We start from the raw sequence: 24164 nt of genomic DNA, 5'->3' as shown, positions 1-24164 counted from the left end.
GCTGCTGCTGCTGTCTGGAGGCATCACCTGGGGGAATGCCCTGGGAGTGAGTGGTGTTCTTCCTTCTCTTGCACCAACCTGAGCTGCAGAAGCAGGAGACTCTGGGATGTCTCGAAACCCCTAAATGGTCCTGACTGGGTTCCAGGCAGCTGCCACCAATTCACATCTATATCTCAACTGTTCAAGGTCAAAGGGACAAAGGATTTCTTGAAGAATCCAAATTTTGGTTTGGCACACAGAATGCAGTGACTGTAGGCGTGGCCAGAACATGGACAGGGCAGCTTCTAAGCTTGTGGTTGGCTTCCTTGGGTGGTAGGAGTTCCTTTGATCTGTCCCTCCTTCTCTCTGTCTGTGTTGGGACTTGTCTTCTCTCCGAGATCCCCAGAGGGCAGGACCTCATCTGTCACCTCTCACTGCAGAGCTAGGATCTTATTTTCCCATGTAACTTTATAATTTCCTGTTACTCCTTGACCCTTTATTTACTTCCTGATTGCAAAGAATTTGGAAGACACTGGGAAATATCTGTAACAAAGCATGTCATTTTCCCCATCTCCCCCGTTTATGGGCTGATAGGCTGATATATGTCTTCGGGGTCTTTGTTTAGTTTCTCTCTATGTGTGTGACATAAACATATGCACACACATATAGGCTTAGACACAAATCTTTTTTTAAAAAATAAAGGCAGGTGCCATAATATCTCTACATTATTCTGCAATGCTTTTCGATAACAGATTTTCATATCCAGGATTCAAATCGCAGCAGCCCAGTGACGGCAAAGTCCCACCAATGAAGGTGATTAGGCCTCTGGAGAGAGGGGAGCCATTGATGATTCTGGTGGGGGCATTCATTAACACTTTTCTGCCCCTGGTGCTCAGCTGCGTTCTCTGCCAGTGAAAGGCCATTTGTCAGAAAGTACCTTAATGCAGTTTAGAAATGAACAAGGCCAGGCCACCTGGTCCCTACATGGCTGGAATCCTATTCATTCCTGGGCACTCTATTATCCTTTGAAAGGAATGCCTTCCCCTGGAGGTTGCTATGGAAGGTGGCCAGTTCAGGATGTCAGAGCAGGGACTGCACTCCGAGACCAATCCTTTTTCACACAGATGGGGAAACTGAGGCTAAGTGCAAGGAAGATTTCTCCCCAAAGGCATGCACCGGGGAGTTAGGCAGGGAGCCAAGAAAATCCATGATCTCAATTGTGCTCACTTTGACTTCCACTGTGCTATAATTTTAGTGGCAGAATCTTTGCCTGCATGTGTCACTGGCAGGACCAGCCGAGGGTGCTCAGAGGAACTGGGCATTAGAAGCATCCTCCCGCAAGTCTTGTTGGCTGATCCTGACAATGTCCAGTCATTGTATCGTGGAGCAGCAGGGCACTGCTGCGGATGGATGGCCCTGCCTGGGGGTGACAGCAGGCCAAAGGCCCACTGGGTCATCATTCACTCTGGGCAGAAGCCCCACAGTGTGCCCTTCGCCGCTGCCTGAGGCACAAATGCTTACAAACCAAGAAAGAGGCTGTGATCTGCCTTCTCCCTCCAAGGAGTTTCCTCCAGCTGGAGACACTGAGGCCAGGCAGGGAGTTGATGTGTGCTGGGGAGGGGAGCGTTGTCCTGCTTTCTAGGACAGCTTGGTGGGGTGGCCCTCCTCTGAAACCTGAGGACATGCTCAAGTAGACACTCGGAAAACGAAGGTCTTGCCACTCACACTTGACAGATGGGGAAACTGAGGCTGTGAAGTGACTTGTGCCATACTACAACTTAACCATCAAGTCAGCCAGTGGCCGAACACCAATTAAGAGCCTGAGATCTACCTCTCAAGACCAAGTCTTCCTAAGCTGTGTGACCTTGGCCAGGTTATTTAAGATCGCCAAGCTCCAAGCTGACAGTTTGTTAACAGGGTGGTCACACGGCTTCAGGAAGAACTAGAGACCAATACACACAAGCTGCTTTGCATGGAGTCTGACAGGAAAGGTGTCCAATAAATGTTTGATATTATTATCATCGTTATTGTTATTACCGATGATAATCTCTAATTCTGCATCTTCTGCCTGCTTCGTCACAAGATGTTACAAATATTAGCCAACAGAACAGCCCTCTTTAGATTTATGGGGGGTTGCTGAGATCAGGGAAGGGTTAAAGTGGATATGAGTGGTGACAGTGGGGTGGAGCACTGAGGTACAAGCCTATCTTACTCCTATTTCTGACACCCTCTGTGACCTTGAACCAGTCTCTCTCTCTCTCTCTCTCTCTCTCTCTCTCTCTCTCTCTCTCTCTCTCTCTCTCTCTCTCTCTCTCTCCCCCCCCCCCCAGGCCCTTTGTTCTTGATGCATTCAAATGACATCGCTCTGTATGAATGCTACAGCAAGAACCCACCCCAAGGAAACCAGGAGCACCTAAAGAGACCCATAAGCGCCCCTGGGAAGCCCAGGATGCGCTCCTACAGCCCTGGAGGCAGCCTGGCAGGAAGCCTCCAGGGGGCTGAAGAGAGCACAGGGCTGCCCTAGCGCTGCCAACTGAGTGGCCTCTGCCCGGCCTCTGCAGGAGTCCTCCCACGTGGTCCTCCCAAGCCTGCCCCAGGGAGGCAGAGAGTTCCTGAGCAAGGGCCCTCTTGCCCCCCTACTCTGCGCTCCCTGCAGAGCTGGCTTGGCTTCTCCGTCAAAAGCAGGGCCCATCAGGCTGGAGGCGGCGATGTGTCAGCTGGTATTCAGGCTTTGGTTGTGCGCTCAGAGCGCTCCCCCTCCCCAGCTCCCCAAATCCACCCACCCACCCCTTTACCCACTGCTCAGGGCCTTCTGGGTGGCAGAGCTTCACACAGAGAGAAAGAGACAGAGACCGAGGAGCCAGCAACCTAGAGCCCTGGCTGTGGGGGGTGGGGGTGGGGGCTGACTCACTTGGCCCCCTCCCTGGTGCCGATGGGGCAGCCCCCACACCCCTGGGCGCTGGCACGGAATCAGGTCCCACAGTTGGAAAGAAGGGAAATGCGGCTCTACTGTGCCTGACCCGAGACCGCTGAGGATGCACCCCGAGCTCAGGGACCGCTTGGTCCCAGGGCCGCCAGGAGATGTGTAGGCAGCGACCCCCAACAGCAGGCACACTCCGGCGGCCGCCTGCTAGGGCCATCCTGGCCACGGGCCCGCCGGGACGCCCCTGCAAGCCGCGCCCCTCCCCGGGCCGAGGCTCTTCCCCTGAGCATCGCAGTATTTCCTTCCTGCACCTTTAAGAAGACCGTTGCTCCGTGGTGGGATGGTGTGTTAAAGCCACACAGAGGAAGTTACGCAGCCCGGATCAGACCGGGAGATAAAAGCCCCGATGGTGACCGTGAGTGATGGCAAGAGGATTTAGCCTCAGCATTAACTTGGAGCGGAGTGCAGGGGGGCGGTGAGGCGCCCCGCCATCTGGCAGGCGCCGCGCCAGGGGGATGCTCGGGCGCCTGGACCAGCAGCGGCGAAGCCCACCCGGGCCGGGGGCTGAGTGGGGCGCGCGTGCGGGTCCTCCCCTGGCTTCCCAGGGGCCCCCTAAAGTTTTCACTTGTTAGCAGCGATCTCCCGCTCGGCTCAGGGGGCGATGCGGGCGTCGCGCTTGACCCCCTCCCCTGGCCCGCGTCTCCCGGACGGCTGCGGGCAGGCCCCCTACCGGCCCCAGGGCTCCCCAGCCCCGATCTGACGGCGGCCACCGCAGCGGCGGTGCGGGGCAGGAGTCCCCGGCTCTTAGCCCTGCGGCCCGGGAGGCCACCCAGCGCCCGCCAGAGGGTGGCGGTCTCCGACCTCTCGGGGCTCGCTCCGGGAAGCTGCTCCGAGCCGGGGTAAGGCGAGCGGGGAGTGCCGGGGCGGCGGGCGGGGATGGAGGCGCCGCGGCTTCAACCAGGGTACTTTCATTTTGAAAAGGCTTAGGTGACGGTGCTAGTTCTCCCTGGGCCGGGGAGTCACTCCAGGCTACCCAGCCGAGGCTAGGATGCAAAGTTATTTGGTGGCGGCTGCTACTAGCAGAAGGCTGGAGCCGCGGAAGAGGGGTGTGTGCGCGCGCCCAGTGCAGCATCTTTAAAAAGTAGTGTAGCTTCCCTCTGGGCTCCCTGCCACCCAGTCCATCTTTTTCCATCCTGTGCACCTGTGTGGGGAGAGGATGGACCGTTACAAGAACACTTGCTTACTTGTGTTTATGAAAAGTAAATTAACCCTTCTTCGCCGCCTTTCCCCCTCCCTAATTTAAGTCTCCTCGGGGCTCTAAAGGCGCACAGAGAACTCTTGGCCAGGCAGGCTAAAAACTTCCTTTGGTGCTGTGGAGGGGTTCGGCGGGTGGAGAGGGGGCTCCATCACAGTATGAAGTCGCACTCTAAAGGGAGCAGAGGCAGAGGAAAGGCGGGAGCGGGAGTCCGCCCGCTTTGGAGTAAGTTGCGGATACCGTCTGGGGGGTAGCGGCGTCAGGGTCCTCGCGGAGCAGCAGGCGCCGGGCAAAAGAGTGCAAATAATTTCAAGGAGCTTTGCTCGGCGTCTTTTAATTAAGGGAGACGATATCAAATGAGGGGCCAGCCTGGATGCTGGCCTGGCCTTTATTAAAGGCGTGATTATTAATTGTGCCTGCGGTTTGCACCGAACTTCAGAAAAGCAAAATGCAGCTCCGTGTGCAGTGCACGCCACTGTCTACGCGCCCCAAGCTCAGTACGGTCTCAGCCAGGCTCCTGGGTGTCTGCGGGTCGCAAGCTAGCCCCGCCCGTCCTCGGGGACTTACCCGCGGCGGCCTCAGCCACGCGTCCTAGAGCCGGGTGCTCTGCCCCGCCCCCAAGAGCCCAACTTTTCGGGGTTCCCTAGCCTCTTAGAGGGCGTCAGGGAGAAACCAGAGGTCTGGAGAAAGCTCCTTTCCCAGAGCTGGGGCCACCGGGACATCTGAACCCGGACGTCCACCAAGGCAGCGGTGAGCGCGGGGCAGCCCAAGGCGGGGTGCGGTGGGGGTGGAGGGGAAGGTAATCGCGGGCCGTGGGGCTCTCCTTTTCTTCCCGATCCCTTCTTCGGCCTCCAAAGCAAGTTTCACACACCCTTTCTACCTTTTGTCCAGCCTGGGTGAAAGAATAAACCTCCCCCAGGTCACCAGCCCACCCCCGATCCCCAGGGACCCTGCGTCCCGCAGAGGCAAGTTTCCGACTAGGAGAGCGCGCAGCCGAGACTCCGGCAGGAGCCTGTTGGCAGCCCGGGCAGCTCCGAAAGGCGCTAATTCAATAAGACAGAGAAATCTGAGTTCAGAAATCCTGATAAAATCTAATTTTCGGGTTTTAATACCCAGGCTATCAGCCCCCCTCGGTTCCTGAGGACTCTTAAAAGAAAATAAAGCGCATTGATTCCATTTGTTTCAGAGAGCTGCAGTTTCTTAATAATATCAGGTGAAGATTTATTTTCCAAGGAGAAAACGATCCGCGAGGATGCAACCTCTTACTCTCAATTTCTCCCCTGCTGGCTCCTCGCTCTCTGCTATCTACCTCGTTTTTCCGCGTAACTCTTGCCTAGTTCCCCCGCCCCTTATTTTCTTTTTGGCAAAAATCTACTGTAATTTTCGAGTGCTGAGCTCACAGTGCCCCCTCGATGCCAGCAACGCCCAAATGATTGACGGGCTGTAAACACATTTTCCCCTGGCAGATTTTGTTGTTGTTTTCCCCACCCCCATTTTCTAGGGAATGTGTGATGCTTAAGCCAACAAAACTACAAAGCAATTAATAGATTTGCGAGTTGCGCCGCTTGCTGCTCGCTGGGACTCCGGCCTCAGGGCCTCGTTGCCTCCCCACCCGGGCCACAATCCAGCGCTGTCCCAGTCAGGAGCAGCCGCTGGCCCTGCAGATGAAGCCGGCAGCTGGGCCCGCCTTGAGAGCCGCAGCCAGGCTCCCTGGCCGTCCCTAGCCGTCAGGAGCGCCCTACCTGTTAGTGAACAGTCGGGAGCCGGCTGCTGGAAGAATTAATTAGGGGCATGCTGTTTTCTGGGCAGCTCAGAGCTTGGCTGGAAACATCCAAACCATTGCCGGGCCTGTGCTATTTTATTTTTACTACATTTTTCTCAGGATAAAAAAAAAATAGACGCTTGGTCACGTTCTTCCAGAGAGTTTTCTAGCAAGAAGCGAGCCCGGGCGGGGTCTAGAGCAGGTTTCTATTTAAACGGTCGGTTGGAGGAGGTGTGAAGTGTGGTCTGGCTGGGTTCTCATTCATCTGGATTAGGAGTCCTTCATCCCAAGAGGGGGCAGGGGCTGTCTTAACCTAGATGGATGAGGCCCACTGCAGCCTGAAGCTGATTACTGACGGAGGGGCTTCCCCTGAGCAAGGCGCTCTCAGCAGTAAGGCTAGACCAAAACGCACCCCTTTGTCGTTTGGGGGCAGGAATGTACTTGTGTCTGGATAACAGTGTTTCGTGCTTTGAGAGCCAGCAGCCTGACTCTCTGGTCATCCTGTCCCCAGCCGTCAGGACAGTTAACTCCTCTGGGACTTTCAGTATACAGTGGCTGACAAGGGCTTCAGGTGAGAGTCAGGCCACCATATGTGAGGTTTGGAGATTTAAATGCAGCAACTGTGGGCACTATAAACAGAATAATTAATAACATGGACGTTATTTATTTATTTATTTATTTGCCACAGCCATTGCAATAACCTTTGCCCTATTGGCAAAGATTATTTTTGGCGGGGATCTCATGCTGTCGGACTCAGATTCATCCATGATGCGGCAAATGCCTGGGACTACAGTAGAGGCTGAGAGTCATATGTTTCTGGTCGCAGTACTCCTATTAGCTATATTTATTTTAGCTTTTAAATGATTACTGCGGGCTTAAAATAGCTGTTGCCTCCCCAAAGTGATTGCAAACTGTTGGCCTTGGTCAGAAAACTTAACACAACAAAACGCTTTGATTCCCGGGGAAACTCTAAGCATCCCAGTTTCTGGCAGTTCATTCATTTAATTCATGGTCTCACATTGTGCGGGTGTCTGGGTAGCGGACTGCTGGTGGCCCACACAGAGACCTCCCTATTGGGCTATAGCAGTAGGAGCAGTTTCCTCTGTTGGATGCTCATGGCCTGCATTAACAACCTGGACATTTTAACTGGTCCAGCCTAGTGTGTTACAGCAACCATTACACGTTGGTTGGCCCTTGAGGATGGTTTGGAAAGCTGATGCTCAAGAAGGGGCACTGAACAAACACCCTCACCAATGAGGAGGAGGAGCACTACCTTTTCCATAGCGTGTCCGTCTTTAAACCTGTGACTCCAATATTAATTAAAAAAAAAACAGCCGAGCTTTCTCTGGAGACCTCGCCAAAGCAACCTATTTTTGTGTGTGTGTGTGTGTGTGTGTGTGTGTGTGTGTGTGCGCGCGCGCGCCCTTTTGCTAGAGAGCTTTTGTTCTTATATGTCTCTAACCCACCCACCCCCCTTTTAATTTGTTGCAGGTGTTGCTGCTAATGAACCCAGTCTCTCTCTTCTCCCTTTACAATGGAAGCCCAAGCCCAGGTACCTGGATGGAGCTGGAGCTGAAGTCTCAGGAATTTCCCAATAAGTGGCCAATGGCTACTAGCCAAGGTCAGCCGGCCCCCATACGTGCCTGTCCCCCACCAAAGCAGAGGCAAATGGCCTCTCCTGTTAACACCTCAGTGCCTTTTGTATTTTCTAGTCTGGTCACACAATCGTTGTCACTTGCAGCCCGTATGAAAAGAAATCTCTTTTATTGGCCTGAGATGCCAAGTCCAGTCCCAAAGAGGGGACTCGTTTCCAGCCACCATGCACACCTCCTGATTTTCTCTTCTTTTCACCACGCAGGCTGGAGGGCTGCTATGCAGTCGTGTTGAGCGCATCACATATTAAGGGCCCTTTAAAGACCTGGATTGATTGGAAGGACAAAAATTAAAAGCAATCCGATCCAGCCCCATGCCAGATCCCTTCGGATTGCCTCCTTATCCCATTTCCATCCACTGTCACAATTTGAGAGTCTGCCTGATTTGATCAGCTTCACCTCCAGGGGAGGTGTAATGCCAAGGTTAGGAGGACGCCAAGTTCCAGGCAACTTTTTGATCTGCCCATCAGCAGCCTGAGAAACGCTGGCTCTGGATTTTCCGTATCGGCCATTTGGAAAACACAAGCTCCCACGGTTGGCAAACCCGCAGTGCTCAAGTCTATGATACATCCCCGCCGCCGTTGCCTGGTAGATGTGGCATTTCCATGCTGAAGCCCCAAGTCCCCCCTGACCCCTCCATCACCTCTCCAGTGCCCCTCTGGGCCCCACCCAGTCTGACTGCGCAGCCATGCTGCACCTGCTGGCCCTCTTCCTGCACTGCCTTCCGATGGCCTCTGGGGACTATGACATCTGCAAATCCTGGGTGACCACCGATGAGGGCCCCTCCTGGGAGTTCTATGCCTGCCAGCCCAAAGTGATGCGCCTGAAGGATTATGTCAAGGTGAAAGTGGAGCCCTCGGGCATCACTTGCGGAGACCCCCCTGAAAGGTTCTGCTCCCACGTAAGTCAGCCCTCTGCTTCTCTATTACTGAATCGAGGGGTTGGGGAATGTGTGCTGAGAAAGGCTCTGGGGTGGCTGAGCAGAACCAGAGGGCCTTGATTCAAGCCTAGCTCTAAGTCCCACCATGGAAAGGCGCCAAAGCCAAGTTGTCTTGAGGACCCTGGGGGTTGAGTGACATTTTGTGGGTGGAAGTGTCTTGGCTGGCTGACCCTGGCATGTTTTCCTACCAGGGACTGCACAGTTGTCATAGTTCCCTGTCTCAAAGCCAGTCCCGCCTCCTTTGCAGGAGGTCAGCGGTCAGACCAGTGATCTGGGTGTTATTTGCAAGGTTACACACCCTCCAGTGGTGCACCCTCTCAGCTTACATCCCCCTGCATGGGCTCCCCCCTCCAGTGGTGCACCCTCCCAGCTTACACACACTCCCCTGCATGGGTTCCCCTCTCAAGTGGTACACCCTCCCAGCTTACACACCCCACTCCATGGGTTCCTCCTCCAGTGGTACACCCTCCCAGCTTACACACCCCCCTCCATGGGTTCCTCCTCCAGTGGTACACCCTCCCAGCTTACACACCCCCCTCCATGGGTTCCCCCTCCAGTGGTGCACCCTCTCAGCTTACACACCCCCCTCCATGGGTTCCTCCTCCAGTGGTATACCCTCTCAGCTTACACACCCCCCTCCATGGGTTCCCTTCTCCAGTGGTGCACCCTCCCAGCTTACACACCCCCTGCATGGGTTCCCCCCTTCAGTGGTGCACCCGCCCAGCTTGCCCAGTCCAGTCAAGTGCAGAGCATCATGTTGCCAGCTCATGTCAAGAACCGACTAGGCATCTCTCAGAGGACAGTTTCTGGTAGTCTTAGAAGGAATTCTTAAAGCAGGGATGGGGGATCAGGTTGGATAGAGGCGACCAGCACCCCAGCCAGTGCTGTCCCCTCGTCAAGAGGCAGGTGCTCAGGCCTTGTCATCCGAGCCCCTAGTTAGAGAAGAAGGGGTCTTGAAGCTAGCGGGAGTCTCAGTGTTGAGGCAGTGGTAACAGGGGTGATGGTGATAGCAGAGTTTGACAAAAGCTCCAGGAATGTGGGGTTGAGAGCCAAAGCCTGCTCTTCTATAGGGTTTCTCCCTGGGCTCCACCAGGCTGACTCTACCTTGGACAAAGTCAGGACATTTGAATGGCAGTGTCACTAGTGTCCCTCCGGGTTTCTGCTCTGTCAGCTGTAGAATGGGTGCATTAATAGAGTACGCTGGGGGTGGTTTTAAGGGGTCAATGGCGCAAAGGATACATGTCGTTCAAAATCAGATTGAACCCAGAGAAGGTGTCCCCGATGTCTGGTCATTCTGGTCATACAGATAGGGAAACTGAGACAGCGGGGTTGAAAGCCCTTGGCCAAGGTCACACGGCAGAAAGCGGTGAAGCTGCCGAATTAAGCTGAACCTCCAGCACACAGCAGGCCTGTCCCTGCTGGAGGCTGGGCAGAGCTCCCTCCTGGAGCTGGCAGGAGGGGTTCAGTGTCCCCCTGAAGGCTGCTGGTGCCTCTGAGTGTCCTTGGGGGAAAGCTGAGCTTATTGCGCAGTCAACCTGCTGTCCCCAGCCCAGGCTCCTGAAAATGCCTAAGTCCCTTGGGGCGGCTTCAGTCACAGCACAGAGCAGCTAGCCCAAGAAGGTAGATTCCCACTTGTCAATGGTGATAAGGCTGTCACTGTGGGTGGTGGCTGGGCCTGGGCCAGCTTGGAGAAGGGGAGGGAGGGAGGACGGGAGGGAAGGAGGAAGAGAGAAGACAGCTCATGGCTGGGAGCCAAGACTGGCTTGTGTGTGGACATTGTTGAGCACCGAAAGACCACACTGGCTTAAGATAGGCAAAGGGTCCAGAGCCCTGAAAGTCAAGGCTGAGGCCATAGCGAAGCCCATTCTGAGTCCGCATCGCAGCTCCCGTGGGAACGGCTCCAACCACACATTTGCTAGGCAGAGTCTCAACATGATTTTGTCTTTTAAATATTAATCATTGCCAGGGTTGGGGGCAATTCACAGAACGGGCTTCTACTCAAGGGCGTAAGTGCTACAGATGTCTACCAGAGGCAAGTCCGGGGCTCTGTCCTAGCCGGTGATCCCTTCAGGTCTTGATGTTGGTTAAGCTCTGGGGTCTGGATGGGGAGAGGAACCTGGTGTGGCTGAAAACTCGGCATCTGAGCTCTGGGGTCTGGATGAGGAGAGGATCCCAGTGTGGCTAAGAACTTGGCATCTGAGCTCTGGGGTCTGGATGAGGAAAGAAACCTGGTGTGGCTGAGAACTCGACATCTGAGCTCTGGGGTCTGGATAGGGAGAGGAACCCGGTGTGGCTGAGAACTCTGCATCTTAGCACTTGTCTGAATGACGTCACTGTCCCATGGCAGGCAGATACAACTTTGACTTTGATTACAAAAGTGAGACCAAGGCAAACGGAATGCCATAGGGGTAAACAGAGAAGAGCCGTCTGAAGGTGCTGGCTTCTGCAGGGAGGTGGCCATCACACCCAGTCTGTATGAGAACCCCAGAACTGCTTTTTACTGAGGCCCTTCCTGTGCGGATCCAGGGCAGGCCACAGGCACGTGTCGTTGAACCATTTTGAGGGCACCCCGAGGTAAAACCCGGTCTAATCCCTTTTTCAGGATTAGAAAGATTGCCTAAGTCCTGCCAAGGTCAAGAAGCTCAGCAGGCAAGGCAGAAACTCATCTGTGGCCAGAGCACACGCTCACCCACCAGGGTGCCTGACTTCCCTCTCTGAGCCTGCTGACCTCGCAGAGCCTGGGTTTCCTTCCTGTTTTGGTAAAAAAAAAAGGATCACGTAGGTGTGTCGCTGTGCTGGCAGGGAGACAGCTGGGCCAGGCGTGAGCGAGCAAGCACAGCGGAGTGTGCTACGGCCGAGTAATTACCTTACGTCAACCATTGTTATTACTCCCGCGGCGGCTTCCTGGGTTTCTCTGCTTCCCTGGAGCTCATTGCTTTCTCCAGCCTTGACCACATCACAGTCTGCATTTCTCTCTCGTCTACAGGCGGCAGGTAGTAGATGAATGCGCGGGGACTGTAAATGCCCTCAGCCAGAGCAGCTGTGGCTAACTAGCCACCAGAGGGCACCCTGGTGGCAGCCAGACCACCCAGTGCCCTCTTGGTCTTCTAAGCCATGCTCTCTGGCAATCCTGCTGCTACAGGTGCGGGCCTGCCTGAACCAGCACCCAGACAACCAAACCATGAACCCTGGAACACCCCTAGAGTAAAGAGGGGACAAAGGAGCAGTTGCCCTTTTCAGTCCCAGGGTGCAGCCCTTGCTCTCCCAGGTGCCTGTCCTTCAGCAAGGCCACTGGAGAACTGAATTGTAAATTCCAGCCTGGTGAGGAAGGGGAGGGGAATAAAAGACAAGATAAATGAATAAATAAAAACCTATTGGCTCTAAGTGCATGAGGAAAATGAATAGGGATGAGCTTTCCGCAGAGGGCAAAATTTCAATGAGAGCTGCAGGTCAGAGGCAGCCCCTGGAGGGGAGAGGAGAGGAGAAGGCCGGCAGCAAAGGGCTCTTCAGCTTTTCACATGGCTTCTTGGACCCCTCTGCCATGAGGTAAGCACACTGGAGCCTGGATGGGCCAGTGTCTAGCGCCTCCTGCCTGCAACCTGCACCCCTTTTTCTGTGCCAAGAGGACAGAACCTTAGAACGGTGAGGAGTGAAGGAGGGGAGATTGAGTGTGCCCAGCCTTCCTGTAGCCTCTTTACCGCAGTGTGAGCCCTGGACCCCAGCCTCAGCCTCCCTGAAGTGCAGATTCCCAGGCCCTGCCACAGACCTGCGAACTGTAGGGCATGAAGACACAGGCAGGTTTTGACCCATAGGGGGAAGGTTACTGTGAAGACTCTGGAGTCTTGCAGTTTCCTCGAGGTCTCTACGGCTTTGAGTGTTGATCACTGCCCAGGGAAGAAAGAGAGCAAAGGGGACCGTGGGGTCCCGAGAAAAAGGTCAGGCATTGATGTCACTCAAGTTGAACCCTTGAAAAGCAGGGTGGATTTTGCGAAGGCTGGAGTTTGTGCTTCACTCTGTGTGACTGACTTTCAGTGGCTGCTTCCAGAAAGTGGCAGAGATCTGTTTTGCTGAGACTTTCATCTTGGCATTACTCCTCTGGACTCCATGATCTAGAATAAGCCATTCAAATTCTCTATACTGCGCTGTGGGTGTGGCTCTGTACACTGGGCTGTGGGTGTGGCTCTGTACACTGGGCTGTGGGTGTGGCTCTGTACTCTGGGCTGTGGGTGTGGCTCTCTACAGGGGGCTGTGGGTGTGGCTCTCTACACTGGGCTGTGGGTGTGGCTCTCTACACTGGGCTGTGGGTGTGGCTCTCTACACTGGGCTGTGGGTGTGGCTCTCTACACTGGGCTGTGGGTGTGGCTCTCTACAATGGGCTACTGGAGGGTGAAGCAGGCACAAAGCCCAAGGTCCAGTCACTAGTGCTCTACAAACCAGGTGTGGTGGTACTTGGTAGTCAGAGGCAGGAGGATAAGAAGTTCAAGGTGTAGAAAGTTCAAGGCCAGCCTTAGCTACAGATAACTGGGGCTGGGGTGGGGTGGGAGTGGGGCTGGAGGGATGGCTCGCAGTTAAGAACACTGATTGCGTTTGCAGAGTGCCTACATGGTAGCTCACAATCATCTGTAACTCTAGTTCCAGGGGATCTGATGCCCCTTTCTGGCCTCCATGGGCATTGCACACAGGTGGTACCCAGACATACAAGCTGGCAAAATACCCATACACATAAAATACAATAATATTTAACTAAAAAATCAAACAGTTGGGTCTAATGGCACATGTTTTTAATCCCAGCACTAAGAAGGCAGAGTAAACCTGTGAGTTCCAGGTCAGGCTGGTCTCCATAGTGAATTCCAGATTAGCTGGTATTAGAGTAAGGGGGGGGGGAGGGTGTAGTCTCTCAGTTTCTCCATAAGAGTTTGCCTTATCCACTCCATTACCTGAAGAAGGAAGCAAGAGCTTAGTCAGAAAGCGATCTGACCATTAGCCTGTAGCTAGTCTCCGACACCTGGAATTCTCCATGTTGACATGTGTGAACATCGAATGTGTCTAACAAGTCTCCGGGAAGATGACAGTTTGCAGTCCCCTGCATGTGACCTTCAGCATGGGCTGTTGTAACCTTGTGTCCTCAGGTTGGGACTAGTAGGAGGCCACAGTCAGGACACTGTCACCAGTGCAGCTCTGACGAGGGTGCTTGGCTCGTAGGGCTCTAAGCAGAGTGCCTTCCTCTCGTCTTAGACTCATCTGATGGACAACTGGACAGATGGTAGAGGAATGCCATGGTCCAGGAAGGCTCCTCGGAGGAGAAGGGATGAATGCCGAGCTTTGAGGAAGACCTGGGGCTCTGATCAGGACAGAGGGCAGCCGGAAACCCTCTCTTTTCCATACTCCCATGGCTGTGGGATCAACCTCGAGTTAAAGCCAAGGATTTGCCCAACTCTCTGCTTAATTCAGTCACGATGTCATGGAGTTGCCAGGACTCGTCTTTAGCTGCAGCCATGGGCTCTCTAGGACAAGAAAACAGTTGTGTGTGTTGCACAGAGGGGTCTCCTGCTGGAGACAGAGAGGAGAGGATGGAACTCTGCTGCCAACGAATGCCAGACCCCTGGAGGTCACTGGTGCATCTGACGTTTCTGGTAGGAAGCAGTTGGGTTCAGACACCCTGAGGAGAGCAACGGCAACTGCAAAGTAGTGCAGACACAAAAGGACCCGCAAGAGACATCTCCCGGAGTCCCAACGACTTAGAAACCCCAGATCTACCACCTTTAGGCTTGGCTTGCTTTCTGTTCATGTCCCAACTTTATTTTTATCTACTTCGTTTTAGAGACAGGGTCCCTTGAACTTGCTCTGTAACTGAAGATGAACGTAAACGTCTGATCCTCCCACCTCCACCTCACAAGTGCTGGGTTACAAGCATGAGCCACCACATCCAGTTTAACGCCACGCTGGGACTCAAACCCAGAGCGTTGTGCCTGCTAAGTGAGCACTCTATGAACTCAGCCAAGTCCCCATCCCTTACCCTGTTCTTTAGGAATTTCCTTTTGGGTTGGGCGGTAGTGGTGCGCTCTTTTGATCCCAGTACTTGGGAGGCAGAAACAGGCGGATCTCTGTGAGTTCGAGGCCTGGTCTACAGAGCAAGTTCCAGAACAGGCTCCATAGCTACTGGGAAGCCCTGTTTCAAAATTTTTTTTTCCTTTGTGGTATTATGGCTTTAGGTGAGGCAGGCAATTGGTACACAGACAGATGGATACTCAGGTTCTCCTATGCTGGCTTTGAGACTGACCCCCTTCTAGGCTGTGGAAATTGGGATAAGTTTTTGTGACTCCAAGCTCTTGCTTTCTCATCCGGAAATGGGGGTGATGCTTTCAGGCTTCCAAGGACATTTCCAGGAATGAGGTGAAGCCAGGTATGAGCCACAGTATCAAAGTCACACCCAGCAAAGGGATGTTTCCACTCTAGAGCTAGCCAGAAAAGCAAATGAAACACACACAAAGAGACAGTGGGGAAAGATGACCCAGCCATCAACATGCATGGCAAGACTAAAGGGGCAGGAATCAGAGGTGGAAAGCCTGGAAGCTTCCAGAGATGCACAGAGGGCAAAAGAAAGTGGGCAGTGGAGAGGGGCACACTCCCTGCTGCTCTTCCTCACCTCTATTCCACGTGTTCACCTCTGCACCACGTGCTCACCTCTGTACTCTTTGGTTAGTTTCTCCTAATGTGTCTTTTAGACAGGATGTTGGTTGACTCTCAAGGGAGGGTCAGTGGGTGGGTGAGTATGCCATGTTTCTCTCCGGCCCCTCTGTGCTCTCCAGGTTCCCCTTTGCTCCTCTCCTCCAATCAACCAGGACTGTTCCCACCCAGTTGCTATTGTATAGTCAATAGTCCAACCGCTCAGGGCAAAGTGATTGTCTGGCTGCCGCCGTCCCTCTAGCCCTGTTCACAAGTCCCTGAGACTTCCCTCATCCTGGCTAATTTCCTGGTGGAGTCCAAGCCCTGGGGGCACCAGGCACTACCCCCTAGACCTCTGTCTACCATTCACACCCTGGATTTGCTCTCACACAATGACACGTGATAGGAGCCATGGGACACACCTGGAGGCCACCTGTGCCAGCTGAGGGCTGGAGCTGCTCCTATATGGTTGCCAGGGTTAATGACTCACTTCCTGGCTCGCCTAGATGAGCTCTCATGAACTGCCACCTCTGTCACCAGAGGTGATCTCTCAGAGCTGGAGACGGAGCTCTGTCACCAGAGGTGATCTCTTAGAGCTGGAGACGGAGCTCTCGTGATAATCCCTGCGAGCGATGGCTCTTCTGTGGCAGTATCATGAGGGGGTAAGATCGTGCTGAGGCAGGATAGGGTGGCGTGGGAACATCTATGATACTGAAGTCAGCACCTTTGATGATCCTTGAAGTAGGATCTGGGAATGCACCCTTCCGTTGCCATACACTGGCCCGTCTCCCCAGGAACTATATATATTGTGGCTACTACCACACTTGATGTATGGAACCTTGTCATCCTGCCCATAAGATTGTCACACAGATGAGGACAGGAATGGTTAGAGAGGAGAAGATACTGACCCCAAGTTACACAGCCAAAGCCAGGATCCCCTCAGAGACTTACCCACTGATTCCCCTAAGCCTTCTTCTATAGCCCAGGTCTGAATGACTGTGTGACAGTGAGCAGCTGTAGAGAAACCTAGCTGGTAGGAAGGGGCTGAAATTGAACTCCCAGTTGGAAAACCAGATCTAAACCCTGGCATGTGTGTGTGTGCATGCGTGTGTGCATGAGCATGTGTGTGCATGTGTGTGCTTGTGCACACATGTGTGTGCATGCATGCGTGCATGAGTGTATTGTTTGTGCATGCTCACATGTGTGCATGCATGTGTGTGCATATATGTTTTCATGTGTGTGCATGCACGCGTGTGTGTGTAGAATGGTGGGGGTGAGGTGTGTATGTGCATGCATGCGTGCGTGCGAATGTTTGTGTGTGTGTGTGTGTGTGTGTGTGTGTGTGTTTAGAATGGCCCTTCCTGTGAAGAAGATCCAGTGTCATTTGTCTTCTGTCTCAGGGGACCCTTCAGACCTCTCAGTCCCCATTCCATCTCCCTCCTGCTGCCAAGTCATTTGTCCCCTTGACTGGAAGCACCGCCCTGGGAAATAAGTGGAAATGAACCAAGACCCTGTCCATGCCCCCACCAGGCGCACTGTCGGTTTCTAGGCAAAGGTGAAGAGGAGGCTGGGAGAGGCATCTGCTGGAGAGGTGAAGTTTCTTAGAGAGTGCCCTCACTCTGGGGGACCAAGAAGTGGTTGGCAACAGGAGGGGGAGTCAGTGGTGCTGGAGGGACAAAGTGCACCCCAATCCAGAACCTTTACCAAGAGCTGCGTGGCAGACACTATGTCGGGCCAGCTCCTCTGATACAGCTGGGCAAGCTTTGCACCTTCCCCAAAGGAGAAAGACAAATGAGGGGGTTCGAGTGTGGATCTCTGAGTTCCTGCCCTCCTGACTTTCTGCATCCCGCTTACTGGTGGAGAGCGAAGAGCAGCATCCACCCAGGCACCTGGAATGACCTGAGGGGTCCCAAAGGCAGAAACCAACTCCCGTCTCAGAAGCAAAGTTCCAGGACAGGGGCTCCTGACTTGCAGGGGCCACAAAACCCTGAGAGAGCCTCTAGTGATTTCCGGAACAGGATCAGGGCTTATGTGCAAACGTTCAAGTGTACACACACAAACACAAGGTTGCAAACCCCATGAGTACTTCCCAGACAGCCCAAGTTCTCCTGGACCCTGGTGGCCAGTGGGACAACCCAAGAGATTTCTGTTTACAGGAGCCTTTAACCTCAGAGAAGTCAGGATGTTTCTTCTTGCCATGTTACACCCTCCATCAACAGCCACATTTATTGAATGCCTAGTGTATACATAAGCTAGTTCAACTGACTCTACCCAGAAAACACGGTAGAATTTATATTAATACCCATTTTAAATATAAGCAATCTCGGAGTCAGAGAGCTTAAGCCTCTTGCTCAAGCTCACACAGCTTCTAGTATGCTGGGCTGCCCAAACCTTAGTGTCTACCCAGGCTACAGGACTGTTGGGAGTCTCTGAGTATCTCAGGAGAGAGAGCTGGAGGGAGCGATCATCTGTGTGTGTTCACGCATGCATGCTGGCTGAGCAGAGCCCCCATCAGCCCTGGAGGAAGGAGGCTGAGGAGGAGAGACGCTGTGTTTTCCCGCCCACTGCTCTTTGAGCTGAGATGGAGCCTGCTAATCCACTTATTTGATAACTCACTTGCTCAACGTCTATTTGGAAGCATGCAATCTCCCACGCACCAGCTCCATCGAAGGCGAGGTGGCTTTGCTTGTTCCTCTAAACCTGGAATCTGATCTGTCTTTCTGGGGATGGAGTGGTGAAACTATACCCGCCAGTGGACAGTAATGGTCCTAAAAATAGAGGGTACAGGGAGTGTCGGGCAAGAAAGGGTGCTCCAGGCCTGACCGTCTGGCACTGGGAAATCCTGCCTGCCTATGCTGCTCACCCAGAGCTTGGGATCCTCTCGGCCTAGGGAGAGGTATGAGAATGAGAAGGATGGGGAGACAGACTGTCGCCATGATGCCATTGTCCACTATCCCAGGTCTGGGGGCAGTGCCCTTGCCCTTGGCACTCTGGAACTTCCTGAAGTGTCATAAGGTGTCCACTGCCCTGGGAAGTCTCAGAGGTCTGTGAAGAGGGTGTGGATATCCTCAGGTCCTAATGGGAGGAGCACCCCCACTGTGGGGTGGGTGAGGGTGTCTGTGTTCACCTCCTTTGGTCCCTCATCTCCTTACCCCAGTGATATGTGGGTAGCAGTAACCAGAACATGAGCAGGCAAGGACCAGGAGGCAGCCCTCCTCACAGCCCCAGATGCTCTGCTCACTGGGACTTCTCAATGCACTCTGTGGGGGACCCCTGGAGAGCTTGTCACAATCCCCATGCCCATGTATACCCAACCATACAACACTGGGAGAGCCCCCATCCAGGTTTGTAAGATCTACAAATGTGCTCTGTGCTGGCAAGTCTGAGAACCACTGATAAATGGAAGTCATCTCCGAGGCTGGCCTGTATCCTTCCAGCTCTGGGCATCTGGCTTTCTTTAATTCAGAGACCAGAGCAGCAAAGAACCCCATGTCTGCCGTGGCTCTCAAAGGCCTTCCTCCCATCTGAGTTGTAGACACTCCTGCCAGCTTTGGGGGTTGGATTCTGACTCCCAGACTTAGAGAGTGCTTCCCAGTCTCTCATTCTTCATACTCTGGTTCCTTCTGCCTCTTTTCCTAGGAGGCTTGCCTTCCAGGAGCTGCCAACTGTCCACTGACTTCTGGTCCTTGCCTTCACTTTGGCCTTATCTCCTATTAGCCCCAACACCGGCATATATGGCAACTCGCCGTCCCCTGTAGCATTGTGCATGCCATCGTGGCTCTGTCCTTTGCTGCCCCTCCCCCTCAGGCACCCTCTGTCCCAGACATATCTCCTGCAGGACTTGGTGCTAGTAACATACATGAGATCAACCCATAGGATATTTCCCTGGTGCCTCTACTAGGGATTTGCATGGCTGAGTTAGCAAAAGTGTGATGTTGAGCAAGTCCCTGGCCCCTGTAAAATGAGAGTGACAGTCAGTCCAGGTCTGACCAAACGTGACAGTCTCCCAAACCCAGCCGCTTGCCTGATTCAGCACTATAAGGCCTTCTTTGATTGGTGATTGGTGTATTAGTTGTTTTTTTTTTTTTTTTCTGTGACAAAAGAAGTTTATTTGGGACCACAGCTTGTGGGAACGGTCCATCATGGCTGGGCCATGGCAGCGAAAGTGTGAAACAGTTGCTCAGAGTCAGGAACGAAGAGAGATGGATGGAGAAGCCCGGTTCACTTGCTCACTCCACAGCTGGGACCAAAGTTCATGGGGTGGTGGGTGAAGAGCGTGGAGCTCCCTTCTTCAGCTGAACCTCTCTGGAAGCTCAGGCATGCTCAGAGGTGTGTCTCCTAGGTGATTTCAAATCCTCACAAGGCGATGATGGAGATTAACTCTCACAGCTGCTTAGTTGGTTGGATGACTAATTGGTTTGTTGCTTAGTCGATGGGTTAGTTGGCTAACTGGTTGATTAGTTGGCTAATTGGTTTGTTGGTTAGCTGGTTAATTTTGATTAATTGGTTTGCCGGATATCTGGTTGGTTGGTTAATTGGTTTGTTGGTTATCTGGTTAATTGGTTAATTAATTGGCTAGTTGGTTAGTTAGTTGGTTGTTTTGTTGCTTGGTTTGCTTCAGCTCTGGAGCAGATCTCTGAACTTAAGACCCATAGACATTGTTGCGTATCCCTTCCTTTTGTCCTAATGGACAAAGTCTGAAGGTGCTTCTCTGGAGTGACGTCATTCAAACAACTGACAAGTAGCTGACAAATGACTAAAAGAATAAATCTGCACCTTCTGGCCCAGTCTCGCCACTCCTGACCCCACTTGAGGCTTCCCTACAGAGCTGGGAGCTGTCCAGGTACACCCCACCTTGTGGCTTCCTACCTGTTCCTCTGCCACACCTCTTAACTCCCCCAAAGAACAGCAGAAAACCACCCGTGGCTCTTTGCAGGGACCACCCTCTCTGCATGGGGGTTGTGTCACCCCTAAGACTTTGTTCTGGCTGCTGAGGACCCAGAGAGTGGACCCCTGAAGAGGCTTTCGCTCCGCAAACCCGAGCACATTGCGTGTGCCACTCCTGTCTTCCGAGGGCACCCTGAGCAGATCACACGGACTCGTTGTTAATCAAAGATGTCATTCTGTGTGCACAAACAGGCAGCTGGGACAGAGCCAGGGAGGTGTCCTCCGGGATGGGTGCTCGTTTAGACACCTGCCACTGGATGGAGCCTTCGGATAGAGGTGCCTGTGTGAGAGAGGTAGCTGAGGAGCTGGTGAGCATGCGGATTTGAATTTGATCCCCAGAACTCCACTACAAAGATGTGCACTTATCATCCAAGTGCTGTGATCCTGACCACGAGTAGAAGAGCTAGGCTCACTGGCTAGACATAAGGCTCACTACCCAGCTATCCTATACTGTTTGACAAACTCAAGAGCAATGAGAGTCTGTCTCAAACAAAATGTGGAAGGTGCCTGAAGAACGGCACCCAAGGTTGACCTCTAACCTACATATGCAAGTGTGCATGGGCGAACGCGTTGAAGAGAGGAGACCAAGGGGCTGGTGGTGTCTCCTGTGGGGACAGGACGTGGTCTGGGACAGAGTTACCAGTTAGTGGTGATAAAGGCATATTACCCCTCTGGGTATGTTGCCCTTTGGCTAGGTCTGTCCCAGGCCCCAGCTAAGGCCTGGTTGCCCCAGTCTTCAGCAAGCAAGCCCGGGCAGCTGCCAGCAGCAGATGGAATGATCAGGGCTCTAAAGGCCCCGGGGATGTGTGGAGGGGCCGTGCTGCGCTGCCCTCGCCCCACCCCGCGCTGGATTCCTCGCAGCCTGCCTTTTCCCCTCGTGATGAAATATTCATGCCAGCAGAGCAGGACCTCTCTGGGAAGGCTGCCTGTGTCTAGCTTACGCCTTGCACAGGCTTTTAAAGAACAGGACGCTTTTCCTACCCTCTAAGCATTTTCTAAGTCTCCTATCAATAATGCACTTTGCCAGTGGCTTCCTCTTCTCCAAGCCCTACCTCCACCCGATCCTTTCCTCTCTCTTCCTTTCTTCCTTTCTGCCTCCCAACCCCACTTCTTTCCTTTCATTTACTTGTTAAAACAATTAAGTAAAAATATTGAACCATTTGGGTGGTAGGTGCAGCCCCTAATGGGGAGCGAGGTGGGTGGAGAGGGCAGGCCACCCAGAGGGTGAGCTCAGAGATGGGGTGCAGATGCCACAGGTGGGGGGACAACTGGACAAAAGCACCAAAGAGCTGGAAGGAAGCTGTTGATCCTACTGAGCTCCTGATGAAGAGGGGGCAGTCTTGGACCTGGGTTTGTATCAGTTGGTAGAGAGATGGGCTAAGATGCACAGACCCCCTGATTCAATGCCGTGCATCACGGGCACTGGGTGCCCTGGCACACACCTGTCACCCAGCACTCAGAGGTAGAGAGCAGAGGATCAGGAATCAGAGGCCAGCCTCAGCCATATGGGATATCTGGGGCCAGCTGCAATAGGCAAAGCCCATCTAAGGACAAGTCGGAAGGGGCAGGCTTGGTTTCATGAGGCTGCTCTCGCCTTCCCCTAATTAACTGGAAGATGTTGGTGGCCTAATGAGATAAAATCAGACCATGAAAAGGGTCCCAGAATAGGCATTGTGGAGCATGCGCCAAAATAGACAGCCAAGGTCTCTAAAGATAGAGCAATTCACTTTAGGACGCCTGCCTTTTCGTGGTGGTGAGCACCCCGTGTCTGGATGTATGCAAACGTAGAGGAATCGTCCTCTTCCAAGGCAGGGGCCCACACGTGTCTGCTCTGTAGGTGGTACCGAGGGCCTGGAGCACAGTCATTGCGTGTGGGGGCCATACGGCTGGGTGCCAGGCACGCTTCAGAACTGGGAAAGAGTTTCCCACCCCAAACATTCCTGGAAGTCTGGTTGTGGGAAGAATTCACATATGCCCAGGGCAAAGCAGAATGGAGCCTTTTTTTTTTTTTAAAGACAATTTTGAGTTCTTGGAGAGATTAACCCTCATGTAGTCATGCCTTGGCAAGGCCCTCACCCCGACTCCCTGTGGTTGCTCTGTTGGTGAAGGAAACCAGTCACTCTGGGGCTGTGTTCCTGGAGGCCGTGTGAGTCTGAGCAGGGTCTGGCTTGCCACCTTGAGCCATCTCTTGGATACCTTGGCCACATACACAAGCTGGTGTGCCGAGGTCCTCTGAGGGGCTGAAAAAGATGCTAAAACCAGCATCCCCAAACAGACCAAAGGTCCTGGGGTTGGCATTTCCTAGGTGGCTGCTTGGGCCCACAGCCCTACCCCAATACAACTCTCATGACACAGGTGTTGAGAGACCCGGCTTGTCTGCTCATTGTGGCTGCGTAAAGCAACTGCTGGGGGGGGGGGTGTCATATAAGGTGGGGCATTCAGGTCCCTGCTTTTCTGGACTGGATGCTCTTACATATAGGAGGTTCTGGAAGTAAGGCAATGGTGAGCAGGTTTGAAATGAAAGGCCTTCAGGTGTCTTCCTCCAAAGCTGCTCTGCACGGTAAAGGACCAAGAAGTGTCTTTACTGACTTGGGCTAAAGCCACGACAGGCTTGAGAGTTGACTTAAGACTCGGCGTCCAAAGTAGCCCTCTGCCTAGGACATGGTCACTGAGTCTGGGTCTAGGAGAAGAGGACGATTACTAGGGCTCTGGATGACGCTCTGCTGGGATGAAGGGTGGAGGATCAGGCCAAGCGTGGGCAGCCTGTCCTCCCCTGCCTGCAATAATTGTTAGCGCATGGGAGAATTGTCCCCACAGAACAAGTCTCCCTGGATGGCTGCCACTCTGAGTGGGTTTCTGCTGATCCGTGAGAGTGAGGCAGGTGACCTTGCTGTCGGCTGGGGCAGAGGAAGAAGAGGGGAGTAATCAATGAACCCACAGAACGATACAGAGAGCTAGCCGGAGAGAGGAGCTCAGAGAAGGAGGAGGGACTTGGGGACACAGGGCAGCCCGAATTAGGAACAGCAGCGAACACTATCTCCGTTTCCGCCTTGTTAATAATTCATTCTACTGCAACTTTTCTTACCAAGAAATAGGAAATAATTTGTTAGGGCGAATTCCCCCAGCACTTGGCTTTCTCCTGGCCACCGAGGGGGAGGGGCTGGCATGGCTCTGTTCCCTTCATCCCTAGCTGCTAGATGAAGGAGGATTACGAGGAATTTGAGCCTTTAGGATAGTGATGGCACAGCTGGTCTGTCCACTCCTGCTCTGTCATTTCCCGAATAGGGAAGCTGAGGTATAGACAGATCCAGGCACGACCCAAGGTTATTTGTCACTGGTGTCAGGGTCAGCGCACCCAAGAAGTCAACGTGCTGATTGACTTTCAGCCTGTCCAGACTAGGACCAGTTCTCCCCGGGTCCAGGGAGAAGGGAAAGGCTAAGTAAGAATGGAAGGTGGTTTTGTGTCCCCCCCTCATCTCAGCACACTATACCCTGGGCTACTCCTTGGGAGTCTCCTGCCTCCCACCTCGGACACAGAAGCCATCTCCAGACCCCACCCCCACCCAGTGAGGCTGACAGCTCAACAGCCAAGTTCAAAAAGAATCTGTCAGCTGCTGAACTGCTCAGGGCTGCCCACACACCCGGGTGGCAAAGACACCCTGGGAGGGGGTGTGAGGCATGGGCTGGGGGTGGTTATGTCCTTTTCCTCTTGGGTAAATGGCAGTTTCCTGCCTTGTCTTAGAGTTGGATGTTAGGCATTGGAGGTTCTGTCCCCTAGGACGCAGAAGGGAAATTGTGCTCCTAGGTTGGGGCAGGTTTGTACAAGATTTGCCCAGCAATTGTTTTCTTTTCTGCATCCAGCATTCCTGAGCGCATATTACACAAGCAGTCGTCTTGTGGTACCCAGACAAGGTCTCACTGTGTCATCCTGGCTGGCCTGGAATTCCCTGTGTAGACCAGGCTGGCCTCAAACTCACAGAGATCCACCTGCCTCTGCCTCCTGAGTGCTGGAATTAAAGGCATTCACCACTACTGCCTGA

The 24164-nt window shown here is 53.5% G+C and overlaps 1 protein-coding gene across 2 annotated transcripts in view; it reads left to right on the top strand.

Annotated features, from left to right (window-relative positions):
- The first annotated feature begins 3342 nt into the window (after nucleotides 1-3342).
- Nucleotides 3343-24164, top strand: part of Ntng2 (netrin G2) — a 64041-nt gene continuing 43219 nt past the window's right edge. Inside the window, exons 1-3 of one of the 2 annotated variants that reach the window (XM_050155124.1) lie at nucleotides 3343-3801; nucleotides 7411-7540; nucleotides 7778-8472. In XM_050155124.1, the coding sequence (XP_050011081.1) occupies nucleotides 8260-8472 (213 nt within the window). In that variant the 5' untranslated portion in view covers nucleotides 3343-3801; nucleotides 7411-7540; nucleotides 7778-8259. Of the gene's footprint in view, nucleotides 3802-7410; nucleotides 7541-7696; nucleotides 8473-24164 lie in introns of those variants that run through there. The other variant, XM_050155125.1, reaches the window with a different exon arrangement.

The sequence above is a fragment of the Alexandromys fortis genome, unplaced genomic scaffold, assembly GCF_014885135.2.
Source record: "Alexandromys fortis isolate MF-2015 unplaced genomic scaffold, M_Fortis_MF-2015_v1.1 scaffold_72, whole genome shotgun sequence".
Lineage (NCBI taxonomy): Eukaryota > Metazoa > Chordata > Mammalia > Rodentia > Cricetidae > Alexandromys > Alexandromys fortis.
Note: the sequence above shows the minus strand (reverse complement) of the source record. Positions and strands in the feature narration are given on the sequence as shown.